This window comes from Ischnura elegans, chromosome 2, assembly GCF_921293095.1.
Source record: "Ischnura elegans chromosome 2, ioIscEleg1.1, whole genome shotgun sequence".
NCBI lineage: Eukaryota > Metazoa > Arthropoda > Insecta > Odonata > Coenagrionidae > Ischnura > Ischnura elegans.
The window spans coordinates 115,178,274-115,192,580 of record NC_060247.1 but is presented as its reverse complement, the minus strand read 5'-3'; the positions used below and the strand labels follow the sequence as shown (position 1 = coordinate 115,192,580).

The 14,307-nt window shown below is 34.7% G+C and overlaps 1 protein-coding gene across 11 annotated transcripts in view; it reads right to left on the bottom strand.

Moving 5' to 3' along the window:
- Positions 1–14,307, bottom strand: part of LOC124154448 (glycogen synthase kinase-3 beta) — a 114,693-nt gene that overhangs the window by 24,477 nt on the left and 75,909 nt on the right. For 5 of the 11 annotated variants that reach the window (XM_046528180.1, XM_046528185.1, XM_046528175.1 and 2 more), the window contains exons 2-4: positions 10,202–10,392; positions 3,017–3,106; positions 2,830–2,940 (exon numbers count right to left, since the gene is read on the bottom strand). In XM_046528180.1, the coding sequence (XP_046384136.1) occupies positions 2,830–2,940; positions 3,017–3,106; positions 10,202–10,392 (392 nt within the window). Of the gene's footprint in view, positions 1–2,829; positions 2,941–3,016; positions 3,107–10,201; positions 10,393–13,684; positions 13,814–13,939; positions 14,100–14,307 lie in introns of those variants that run through there. The other 6 variants (XM_046528186.1, XM_046528177.1, XM_046528179.1 and 3 more) reach the window with 3 other exon arrangements.

Here is a 14,307-nt window from a genome sequence, read left to right as displayed (position 1 = left end):
TGCATTACTTAATGGAAGAATTCAGCACAATTGAAATAATAAGGTCAGGAGCAGGGAAAATGATGTACTTTTTTAACCTGCGAAAGCCAGAGAAAACATTTTTTTTTTCTAATTTTAAGGCATAGTTAATGTGTAATTAAATTACAGTCTCTAAGTAAAATAACATAGAAATTTTATCCTTCTAGCACAAGCAGTTATGGAAATAGAGCCTGAAAAAATGCTTCTAGGGGCCGCAAACATTAGTATAATATTGACATTAACTTCAACTCAAAAATTAACAAGCCAGCTTTGTTCTGAAAAACATGGCCTTGTTGACAATTGTGAAATACAGCCTATAACGAATAACCAGATACTCCCTGAAACACCATTTATTCAGCCATAAGGGGAAAATTTTCCCAGGTTTGTGTTGCCTAAAAATGACCAATTAGAGTCTACATTAAGAAATATGTGTTTAAGAACTAAGGAACCTGACTGCTCAATATTCTGGACTACATACTCCTAGTGGGCTTCCTATTTTTATATTATCCCAGTATTGGGCATTCCCAACATTGCAGAGGCTTCACTTCTTTGATTAGTCTTTCCTTCATCAATGTGAAGTCCATGAATGTCATTGTCTCATTCCTACTGAGTGATATAGTGGTTCACACTTCCCACTTCTATCAACCAAAGGAGCCTACTGCTAATCCACCACCTACCACACAACGGGGAAAATAGCTCGAGGGGCAATAGGGTTGCAAAGCGTTGCCACCTCACATAACATCTCTCCCACGGGCTCACACTCAGTGAGTGGGATGCATTAAAGTTTGCATAGTACATACTGAATAAGCTTTCAGTGGAAACCCAATCTGGGACACATTTGGAGAGATATAGTATAGCATGGCACGTCATTTGGTGTGCGGCACCCTTGACAGATGTACCAATACAGTCAATGAGCAGTCCTAGCACCCCATGTATATTTTCAAAATTTGCTATTATTTTTGTAGGATTTTATTTATAATTTTTTCCAGATAAAATATGATTTATTTGCTCCCAGTACCTTTAGATCATAAAATTATTGTGATATCATATTAAAATTAACTCATTTAATTCTAAGCCCGATTTCATAACTATGCAACATCATCTGGTACACATGCAGGAAATGCAAAATCTAAAATAAAACTGGCAAATTTAAGTGGAAGGATAGTGACAAAATGTAATGGAAGGTTAAGTAAAGGGTGAGGGATGGGAAAAAGACACCATAAGGAGAAATCTCCCCAATGATTATTTCTAAAATTTCCAAATGGCCAGGGGCATCAGCCTTCTCCTTTACAGGCGGCTGGACTAGGAGGGGTTGAGGCTGAGTTAAGTGTCTGGGGGGATGAGGAGGATTTGCAAGGAAGAGGAAAGCTCAGAAGAGAGGCATGGTGTGTCACTGAGTCACACCACGCCACCAGGTAGGAGAGGAGGGGGAGGATTCAGAGAATGAATAGTGACGACCGGTGGTAAGAGGTTAAGTTAGGAGGATTGGAATAGGAATAGAATATTGTTAAGAAAAAAAACCTTCGTCATGGTTTACAATTTCCAGAATTTCTATTAACTTTGGTTGTCTAACTTAGGTCCCTTCTCTTTAAGGATAACCTATACAATAACTATCTGCCAAAACAAAAAATCTATATTCTATTTTCTGACAGTAGGTTACATTCATTCTGCACATATTCCGTTGAAATGCCTCACTAATAACATGACTTTTTTATTCAAGATCAATGCCCATGGAGTGCTCTTGTTTGAATCCTCATTTTGAATTTACATACATTCTAATACCGTTTTATTAGTAGAATATTTGTATTGCATATTGACAATTGTAATGGCAAGTCTGCCTTTCAATCTTGTCCTATGAACTAATTGCTAAGTGATAAATACTTAATCAGAGAAGTAGCTTTTACTCTGATTTTATGGTTTTATGGTGCTACTGAGAGCAAATAAGTATTATCTTATCTTGAAAAATTATGTACAAATCAAATACTACGAAAAAAAAATTAACCCTATTCCTGGTAAAAGGAGCCTCACTGTAAAAACTTTAAATCGACACTTTTCTCGATGAATTCAAAAATAAAGAAGATACTCTCTACAATACCACAAGATGAAAGCAAATGAAATGAAAATACAACTTCTGCAGATTAGAATACTGTCCAAAAAAATTATATCCCAACTGAGGATGACTGCAGCTAAAATAGAGCTTAAAAATGCACAGTGACACCTTTTTAACCTCTTCCCTACGCAGGGCGTGATTTCACGGCCTGAATTTTCTGATGCTAAAGAAGGAAGGCCGGATTATCACGGCTTGACGTTTTCGAAGCAAAAGGCCGTGTTTTCACGATTTCGCGGTCAAGCATGCCAAGTGGGTCCCAAGGAAAAGGTTAAATATATGGTGCTCTATGAATTAAAGAATAAGCAATAATAATACAGATTCATTAATAAACTATAAAGACGACATTTAAGGGATATTCCTAATGTGTGTTTAATGATATTAGGGAGTGACTTTCTAAATTCTTTTTTCTTTCTAGTTTCAAATAAAATATATTATTATTATCAAAAACATATCTCACATCAAAATGTAAAAGAATAATTAACAAGGAGAGTGGTGCCAGAGTTCAAATAATTAGATTTCAACTCATTTAATTCTGAAAAATCAATTACGTCTTGAGCTAACTTGGACAATGTAACAAGTAATACAAAACTGCTGAATCAGCATCTAATGTTTTATTGCCAATCTTCTCGATAAAACCATTCTTAAAATTGTAGCCAAATAATCTGCATACATACTTTTAATTATATAAAAAAGGCACTCACCTTAATATAACTAATGGGTATCGTTTGCTTAGATTTACTGTAACACCTAGCAACTTTGTACACAGTTTCTGGGATGTATTCCAGCACTAAGTTCAAGTAAACTTCATCCTTCTGAAATGAGAGGAATCAAACATGAGTGGGGAAGGATACCAAGAAAATAAACCCAAAATACAATGAAGACACAAACCTTTACCTTATCTCCACTGGAGTAGAAGAAATATTTGAGTTTGACTATATTACAATGCTCAAGCCGCCTCATAATCTGCAACTCACGGTTCTGTAATGAACAGAAAACAATAACTTTGAGCATAAATATAAAAGTGATATTTAAAAAAATATAGATGCAAAAATATAATATCATATAAATATACTTCAGCTCGGCAAAGTCAAACGCCAATAACTTATTCACATACGTGTACATCAATTTTCACTATGCTACTAAAGAATTTTTGAAGCATTTTCTAACAATAAATTTTCCCTTTCACATGTATAATTGGATGGATAATTTTTTTTTCTCTCAAAAATATTACTACTGAATAGAATTTGCTCTCCCCCAAGATGAAAACATCTGATTTTCTGCGATGTAAAAAGAAAGTGAAGGATACTTTTTACGGCAAGACACATACTTAGAACAGGAAGGTCTCTTCAGTTGATCAAAGAACAAAACCCTAACACATTAGTTTAATACTCAATACTCATGAAAAGTCATGATATTAGAGCATATTACTCAAAGATAGCTATAATTTGTTACAATGCACAAGAGTTAGGTAAATAGCTACAAAAATTTAAGAGTTAGCTCAAAAAAGAATGCCAATATAAAGACACTGAAAAATATTCACAATATTATTCAGTTGTAGACATCACAGACTTGATTAAAACCTGTCCTTACGCAGGTCAGGCTTTACGGTTTGTGCTAAAGAATTCCAGAGTTTATCAAGTAATCCAAGTACATAGCCATTTGGGGAAAAACTGCTAAGACTTGGGTTTTTTTCTCTAACAGAAAATTTTGGCAACTACCATTCTCTTTTTTGGAAGTGAATATGATTTGCAGCTCAGCATAGTATAAAGTTACCATCAGATAAAAAATATGTACTCTCCATATTTCCACTAAATTTCTCTAACATAAGCACAACTAGTTTTGAAGCACAAGTGTCATCACTGCTATCTAACTTACGATACCTATACTTCGAAATAAGTTACTTCTATATTAATACAAATAGAAATATTAGTAAAATTGTCAGGTGTTGTAACGTTTTTTGTAACAACGAAATGCGCAGGGTCAAAATAACCTCAGTGGAAATATTGCAGTGTCCAACTTTACTAATGTTAAGAATTTTCACCACATCGTGCCTAGCATCATACAAGATATACGAATAGAAATATTCATAGCTTGTATGTTAACTGAATCTATTTTTATGAATACCATTATTACTAAGGATTGATTTCTTAGACATTTTCATCACAACACTAAATTCAAGGCATTTATCAAAAAACTACTGCACCAAAAAGATATGCACACACTCAAATTGGTAATGCTATCCTAGTTCTCGAAATATTTGAACAATACAAAACAAGGACGTGATGCATTGGTTTTTTTGGAGCCCCTTAGTCTTACATAACTGTAGCAGAGACAGCCATTTGGTGTTGATTGGTAATACAATGCTGTTTCATTGGTGATGTAAATGTCACCCACGCAAAAATTCTGGAGTAGCTGGACAGATTTTTTCAATTTCCACGCGTTTGCACACACAACATCAACACTATTTTTTCTCTCCATAAGCCCTCTTGAATTTTATTTTGTTTCTGGTCATCCATTGAAACAGCCAACCATTTGTTGCCTTAAAATGGTCATGACTAAGTTACACAGCTAGTTCCTCCGCCTTCTTTTTTTGCATTGGGCCGCTGACACAAACCCTTCCTTGCTCACAATGGAAAGCCATTGATTTAAAGTGTCCTTGACGTTTGCCTTTGAGGGAAGGTTGCTTTATTTCCATTGTGGCTTCATTCTTCTCTCCGTTTATCCTGTAGCTGCAATAACCAAGCTACCATCGATTTTGGCACCCCAGTTATCTCAGCCAAACAATGATGATAGGATTGGAGAAGATAATCTTAAATTTTTTTCAGTATGGAAATTTTTCCATCCAGTAAATGGTACTCAGAAAAAATATTCTTGTCTAAACTATTCTACACAGCCTTGACCAGTCTCCTCCTCTTGACATTAGCCAGTAATCCCTAGATAATGGTCGACACCCATTCGTAAACCTCACCAAAGATGTCACCACTTCTTTCTCATTATCCTTGGTACATGAGGCCATTAGGTGGCATGTCAGAGTGGCCAAGAATACACTAAAACTGACCGTCATTGCCCACACCCTTCTATCCACACAACACTTTTATTTAGCCTATCATCAATAGTCCAACTACCGCCACAGGAGTCCTCTCCACTTAAAAACAACATTATGTTGAGTGAGGTCTCATAGTCCGGGAACAGAATCTGGATCCTCTACAGGGTGGTCTAACAATTAGAACTGTAAAGCTTGGGGAAGAATATGGACCCATGTGAAAAAGAAGACTGGATTGAATGAATGAAGGAGAAAGTTAAAAAACATTAAAGTATCGAGAAAGTTAAAGTATACTGATACCAAAAAATTTGGATCACTTCGTGAGCATTGAGTTGATGTCACTGAATATGTCACCCATAAAATAGACATGCTGTCCCAGTTGAGCCAAGAAAACCCTGTGATACTCTTCTATTGGGTTCTGTTTTTCAAGATCTACCCCAATTAAGTAGCTGCCCCAAATAACTAGTGACCCAATTCACTAGAAACTACATTAATAATAATAATAATAATAATAATAATAGTTTATTCGCTGAAGGCAATACAATTGCATAGCTTCGTCAAGTTACATTACATAAAGGATAAAACACAAACAAACAATGGCAATAGAACACAGTGTGTATGCAAATGACAATTAAAGATACATCAGGACAATATTTAATACATTAATTTACATTTAAGTTTTTCCTTACATACAACATAACTCATTTAAGTTTTTCTTTACATACAGCATAAAATTCATCAGTAGAATATAAAGGTTTTTGTATTAAAAATTTTTTTAGCTCTGTTTTGAATTTAAAAAAATTGTTGATTTTTTTAATATTTTGTGGGAGTGAATTGTGGAGTTTTGCTCCTTTGTGGTATGGACCCTCAGTATTTAGTGTGGTAGATCTAGTTTTGATGTGGATATCTAGGTTTGACCTGGTATGATGCTGGTGAATGTTACAGTTTAACTCATATAAATTCATGTTATTTTTAACAAACAGAATGAGTTCAAAAATATACAAGGAGGGTAGGGGCATTATACTGGCCTTACTAAAATAAGGTCTACAGGACTCTCTATAAGATAGGTTGAAGAGAGTCCTTATGGCCTGCTTTTGCAATTTAAAAATTTTTGCACTGTGGCAGGAACTGCCCCATAAAATGAGGCCATATGCCAGTATGGATTGGAAGTTAGAAAAATATATCATCTTCAGAATATTAAAGCTTACGCTAAGGCGAAGATATCTAAGCTGATACAGAGATTTACTTAGCTTGGGTATTATTGAATTGATGTGTGAGGACCATTTTAAGGATGGCTCGAATACAACACCAAGGAATTTTACATTGTCTGTAAATAAGAGGTCAACATCGTTAAGTTGTACTGATGTACACTGTTCTTTGCTAAAATTTAGGCACACAGATTTTTGGACATTTATGGCGAACAGATTATCATGTAACCAATTTTGAAAAGATTTCATGGTACAATTTATTTTGTATTGTAATGACTCTGGAGTAGTCCCTTGAATTAATACACTAGCGTCGTCTGCAAATAAAACAGTTTCAGCTTCTGGGACACAACTTGGTAAGTCGTTTATATACAACAAAAAAAGTAGGGGCCCGAGTATCGAGCCCTGGGGGACGCCAGATTTCATTGCTCTTTTGGCAGACTGAAAATTTAGCTTTAGGTTTGCCGATGAATCAAAATGAGAAATTTCAACCAGCTGAAATCTTTCCTGTAGATACGAATGAAACCATTTATTAGCTATGCCCGAAATCCCATATTTATTTAGTTTTTCCAGAAGGACTTCATGGTTGACAATATCAAAAGCCTTTGTGAGATCAAAGAATACCCCTATTGGCAAATTGTTTGTATCAATTGCAGTAAGTGTTTTGGTGACGAATTCGTGAAGGGCTTTAGTTGTTGAACTACCTCTTCTAAAACCATGTTGATGCTTGGAAAGTATAGAGTTTGTTTCCAAGTATTTCACTACACGGTTAAACATTATCCTTTCAAATACTTTTGAGATTCCTGGTAGCAAACTTATTGGCCTAAAGTTTTCTACATCATTTACTTTTCCTTTTTTATGAAGTGGTATGACTTTACTTAGTTTGAGGCAGTTTGGAAAAATTCCATCAGTTAAAGATAGGTTACAAAGATATATTAAAGGTTTGCTCATAAAAGGTATGGCAAATTTTATTATTTTGTCCGGTATATCATCGACTCCTGAGGAATACTTATTTTTTAAGGTATGAGCTATGCCAATAATTTCATCATTAGTTACAGGGTATAAGAAAATTGAGTGTAAAACTCTTTGGGTGACATCAGCTCTGCTAGAGTAATTCTTTTTTTTGATTGCTGAAATTATTTCTCCTGGAGTTTCCACAAAATAGTTGTTAAAAGCCTCTGCAATTTCATTAGGATTTGTTAGAACATTGCCCCTTAAAGTGAGTTCTAAGTTTGAAACATTAGTTTTACTGCAAGTTTCCCTTTTTATGACTTGCCAAGCTGCTTTAGAGGTATTCTTAGAGCTGGCAATGAATTGATCATTGCATGCAGATTTGGCTTTCCTAACAGTTTCTTTAAAAAATTTATTAAAGATTTTATAATCAGTTTTGAGTATATTATTGTCAGATGATTTGGCAAGCTCGAACAGTTCCCTTTTATAACGACTCATGTTTATGATATCGTTTGTAAGCCAAGTATTCTTAACTTTTTTTGAGTTTGAAATTTTACATTTCGTGACAGGGAAGTTAGTTTCAAAATAAAATTTGAGTTTGCTCATAAAAGCATACATTTTTTCATCAAATGTGTTCGCTGCATAAACTTCCTCCCATGCTTCATTTTCCAGATCAAAAGCCAGCAACTGCATTTGGTTTGTATGAAAGTGCCTTTTATGCACAAAGTATGAGGTTTGGTTTAAAGTTTCATTTAAACTTGCGCTAACTAAAACACCTTTATGATCAGAAAAGCCGGTGTTGAAAATTGAAGCACTACATTTATCTTTACTTAGGTTAGTCATTATTTGATCAATAATGGTCACACTTGTTTTTGTAACTCTGGTAGGTTCGCTTAATAAGGCCCTAACTTGAAATGAATCCAAGACTGATTTAATTTGTAAAACTTTACCACAATGCTCTTGCAGGAAGTTAGCATTGAGATCTCCACATATAATGATAGAACTCCCATTTTTTAAAAGTTCTTCCAGTAGTATTGTTAGGTAATCAATAAAGGTATTAAAATTACCATTTGGAGATCTGTATAGACACACAATAAATATCTTAGATTTCAACAGTTTGATAATTGAAAACTCAAAGTCTTTTTCAATTTGCACAAGGTCAGTTAAGTCAATGGGTTTGAAGTTAATACCATTTTTGAGGAAAATACAAGTCCCACCATTTTTGTACACACTCCTGCAAGAATAATTACCAAGAGTGTAGCCTGGAAAATTTATGGACATTATATCACAGCTGTTGTACCAGTGTTCGGCAAAACAGAGAACATCAACGTTAATCAAATCACTTTTGAGCAAAATTTCTACGTCACATAATTTGTTGTTTAAACATTGAACATTTTGAAAATATAGTCACAAGTTCGTGGAGTCTTTTCCCGTAGAGTTTGTTTGTCTCCGTGTAACCATTCCGGTTTGGATACCTACAGTATCACTTGACTTACGATTTACCTGGGTAGGAGTGGCGTCAACTGATTGTGAATTGACCGTAGGCTCGGAGCTAACATCCGTGATGTCGACGGCAACATCGGCAACTTTTGGGATATTGACCCTCGACGAAACTTCACCTTGGGAGGAGCGGTTTCGAGGGAAATGGAATGGCCTGAAAGCCACATTCTCGGGCCAGAGAGATTCACTTAGAAGCAAGCGTTTGTACGAATCCGCGGCGGAAACACGGAAGGAAGCGCATTGCCTCCAAATATAGTCAAAGTGATGACAAGACTCTTAATATCTTTAGCATCAAATGAACATAAGTTAAAGACAGAAGGATCTAAACCTCTGTCCAATAAAATCAAATAACTATTGATCCTAAAAAGATGTAAGCCACAGCAGTATACAGGCTTCTTCAAATAAGATACAAAACACGTAGTATTGATTTCATTGATTACTGCTTTAAAAGTAAATATTTAAACAATAATAAATTTTAGCCAGACACTCACTCCATATGCAGGCATTAAAGTAGACTTAGTTAACAAAATTGTGCAACAACATTAATTTACTTTCAATGATTAAAAAGTCATAGAATAATCAAATCATTCCAAAAGAAAATAATTACTTGGAAACATGTAAAATGAACCAGGTCGGCACGGATATTTAACATACTGGCATTGAGAATAAAACAAAAGTAGTAAAATACTAATCCTTGATTACCATCATTCAACCCTAACCAACTTTATAGTATGTGGTCAATATTTCCAGGCTTCCATTACGGTTTGATGTCAGATGACAACATTTTGCCAGCAATCCTGCCAGCATCTTCAGGACAGAATACTTATAACACCTCTTCAATAACAAGGTGATGACAGGCAGTCAGGGACCAGGCTATGAGGTCACACTTCTGATCTGAAGACTCTTAGATTGCCGGTATGTCATTAAACATGAAACAATGCAACGGAAGCCTGGAAACCATGACCACATCTACAGCTAACCAAGGAAGCCTTCACAGGAAAATTAGAGAATACATATATCCTTATCAAAGAACTTTAAAAGGGATATGATGACAATATACATGTTATGTGTGACATATAAATGTCTATCACTTCAATGTTGTACAGCTGCATTGAGAAATTATACTTCTAGATAAATTAGTGAAGTCTTACATTAACTTACAACAACCAAGAGAACTAATATTAACACATTACAACATATATGACAATGACAGACAATTACAACTTAAACTAGGAATAGAATACATAGTCTAAGTAATACAGAACTTCAGAGACATAGAATGCTTGTCTTCAAAGAAAAAAGTTTTTCCCAAATCAGTAGATTGAACTCCAAGCAGAGGAAAATAATTACACTGAAAAATTAATCAAAACCTACCTTAAACCTTTTATCCTGAAGAACCTTCTTGATTGCAACCATTTCCCCAGTATCACAGAGCTTGGCTGCGTAAACCACCCCAAAGCTACCATTTCCTATAACCTTAGTGTCCGTGTATGAAACTTCCTGAGGCCGGTCTGGTCCCTGTCCGGCCGTAGCCACCACCGTCGTCACCTTGTTGCCATCTTTGCCTGAAATAGTTTGAGAGGTGGGGGAGGCCAAGGAGAATAGTGAATCGAGCAAGTGTACGAGAGAGGGGTAGAGGATAAAGCAAAGGTTTAAGAGAGGAAAAATTGAGCAATTTGTGAAGTTTTGCAGAAAGTTGATGATTAAAAATTAATGAGGATTAATGAAAAAGTAGGGGTTGCAAGAAAAGAAAGAAGGGAAAGGGAGGGGAAACACGTAATTAGTAAAATATGTAACCTAAAATTACAGTTGTAACGTTCTAACATTCATACGTGAGTGAAGTGCCTACCCAAGTTATCAAAGTGTGAATAAAAATTTTAAAAATAACTACATGACATAAAAGGTGGGAAAATTAGATCAGGAAATATCTACATCCAGACAGAAAATCAGTAACAGTGACTTTTTCAAAGATAAAAATGTTCCACTTCTCACTTATAATTAGTAAAACAGAACATAATAATTCCAATGCATTTAAATTTTAACCACCGATAAAAATTATTTGGTTAGTGACACAATACCAATTTTCATGAAGAACAACTAACGGGAGTAGAACATTTAGATAAAAGCTTTCTTCTCTAAAGATATGGTACCAATTGATATGCTATAATTACTCAACAATTAAGTTTAGAATTGAATGTGAAAATCAAACACGTAATTATGGAAAATAAGAAAGAATTAAAATGGCATAAAATAGGGATGAATTACAAAGTAGAAATTTAACCACTCTAATAAGCTAGCTTAAATGCAAAAAGCCAAGCCAAATGTATTGAAATCTATAAAATATAAGTGGATATGCTAGCATATTAATTTGGCATACCAATTGCCGAAAATTTAGAAACAATCATCACAATCCAATAATTAAGCATTCACTCAGAAAGATACAATCATGGTCAGTGATAAGTAGGTAGCAAGATTGCAATGACAGATTATATTAAAATAATGATAAAAAATAATCAATAATGATATTAACAGATGACCTGATATTTACTCAATGACTCTATTTCACTGAAGCATTGACTGAAAAAATACCCTAAAAGCCCAGGAAGCAATTTAACTAAAAGCTCATGCAGTTGAAAATTTTCACAAGAAATCAGAGAAATTTCAATAGTCTACTAAAAAGTTCGGCCACCACATTATTTAGTACAAAATCTCACTATATAAGTCAATTTAAAAATCTATAATATCATACAAGTAATTACAAAAAATGACAGCGTGAAATGACGGCATAAAAACAGAATGTCCAATGTTTAAATTAAACAAAAGATTTGGCAATGAATGACATTTGTGAGCCATAACAATTATTGAAACATGAAAAATCATTTTTACAAAAATTTATGGCTCCATTCTCATCATTAACCATTAGTTATAGCATGTTAGTTGTAAAGCACGCTAAAATAATTACATGGGAATGAAAGTATTTCTTAATGCATTGAGCCAATCTGAAAAAATTCTTAAGACCTCAACTTTTCTGATTTATCTCCACGAATACCATAAGTAAAGCCGCAGTTCAATACCATGGAACTACACATAATTTATTCCAAATTAACTCTTTCTTCACTCATAAAAAATACATCACCATGGAATAAAATATTCACCATGAAAAACTATGATAAAAAAATACGGTTGAGCTTCAAATAAGTCGAGCCATAAAAAATCAGTATGACGCATCGTTTCATTTTAAATCGCATCAAGATGGTCGGCAAATAGTTAATGCGTGATTATGGTTACTTTGACCACTAATACTCACTCACCAAAAATTCATGTTAGGCAATAACATTAAAAATGTTACACTAATCGGTAGGTGCTAGATCCCAAGTTAAGTTTAGGAGCTTTGGGTTCAATATGATGAAATGGAAACATGATGAAATAGGAAAAAATCAACATGAAATAATGATATAATAGTTATCAAGGTCACTACTTCACTATAACCAAAAACAGCCCCAATTAATTGAGTAGCTTCGCTAAAAATTCCAAGAATTATGTTCCTACAATCACACTCAACTACCATGAGGGAGCACAAAAAAGGGTATTAGGCAAAGTATTAAACCAAATTAGTCAGGATTCCCAACCTTCCAGTAAGTGAACAAGAATGTATTTTAGGACTGCAGGAGTAATATTGTGTTTCTTTCAGCAGCTAAAACGCTATATCTTGCAGTCAAAACGAAGGAATGAATAATTTGGTTAATTGTGTGAAAGGTAAATGTTGTTTCTTCGTCTAGGTGATCGATGAATTTGAGGCATGAAACTTATGCACGTGACGCATTTCCTTTAAAGGCTTAAATCCTATGGAGAATTATCACATTCGTCAACGAGTCGCGTAAATATTAGCCACATTTTGCGGAGCGAAGAAAATGTCCAAATCTCGGATCGATTAAAATTTCAAGTTAATTATTAATAATTAGGTCACATTAATGTGTTTTTTAAATACAGATTCAATAAAGAAGAACCGGTTGAACTAGCGATTAAGTTCTCGATGAGCCGTCTTCATCGAATTAAAATTTGACGATGTGTGTGAGTAAACTCAAAATAATCAACAGCAAAATGGATAGAAAACATTAAAACTAACAGGAAATTTTTCTCGAATAAAAAATACAGTCGATACAAAATTCTCATTAGGAAGATACCCGGAACGTGAAAGTAAAATTTGATGTAGAATTAAAAACGGATCGTGAGAGAATCTGCTAGGCAAAGCGTGAAGAATGTGATTAGGGGAGGAAGTACAAGGTAAAAATACACGAAGATGCCAGAAAGATGATACGGAAGAAATAGCTAATGAAGTTCGATAGCAGTCAGAAGATGGGTATAAAATACAGAACTAGAAGGTGTGATCGCCCGGAAGATCGAGAAAAACTATTCGCGTGTTTAACTGGACGAGGAGGTGAAACGAGATGTACTAGGGGTGGGGATATTGAGCATTGATAATTGGACTGTTCACTACCGGGATCTCATGACGACGATTCGTTCCGACTTATGAGAACGAAATATTTCTTTCCCTCATACGAAATCTGGCGTAAATGATTAGCGATCCGTAGTTTGTTCAAGTGTTCAAGTATTTCAAAATGGGAAAAAATCATACAATCACGTTTTGAAGCCAAAAATAGAATGCATGACGATGAAAGTTTATCATGAGTGATGACACTATGACCGCAGGTAAAGTTCAAGTAAGGTTCTGAGTAGGATGTTTAATTTAAAAAACAGTTATTATTTTCACTGTCTCACTAACGTTTGAAGGTTCAGCAAAACCAACGTCATCTACCACTAATAAACATGAAGACCAGGACTAGAACATGTAATTACTTTTCGAAAAACTCGTGATGTCCGTCATTCCTCCGTTCAAGGATGAGAGCACAGTGTTTTCTTTAGCTCCTCGGTTCATGGCTCTGGGCGATACCTCAACTTGGAGATTTTGCACTCACGCACGGTCCTCTGAAATGAAAACACACACGGTCTCCTACTTCATCACATAATGGTCTCAACACATCTGTAATCAAAAACATCACTCCAAACTAAAACGATGATCAAATTCGCTGTCTGAAGAGAAATTCTACTCACATAAAACATAAGTTTGGCAATAAATATCATTAAATATCGAGAATATGAGCAAAACTGATTCATTCTAGCTTCTCAAAGCCGTACTGAAAGATAATAAACTAAAACGGATATGAACACAATTAAGGACAGCCCTACAGTCCCAATGTTAGAAAACTCTCTATAACATACACGTCAATGAAAATTTTTCTCATATTCTTTTAGAGTGATGACATTATTTTCCACTCCAAACGGATATAAAACCAGCGATCGATAGCTAGACCTTAATCAGATGTGCCTCTTCCTTATAATAGTCCAGCGAAGCCCAAATACAGGCTAAACTATTCCCCATACAGAAACAAATACATTGATATACGCGAAATTTTATTGTC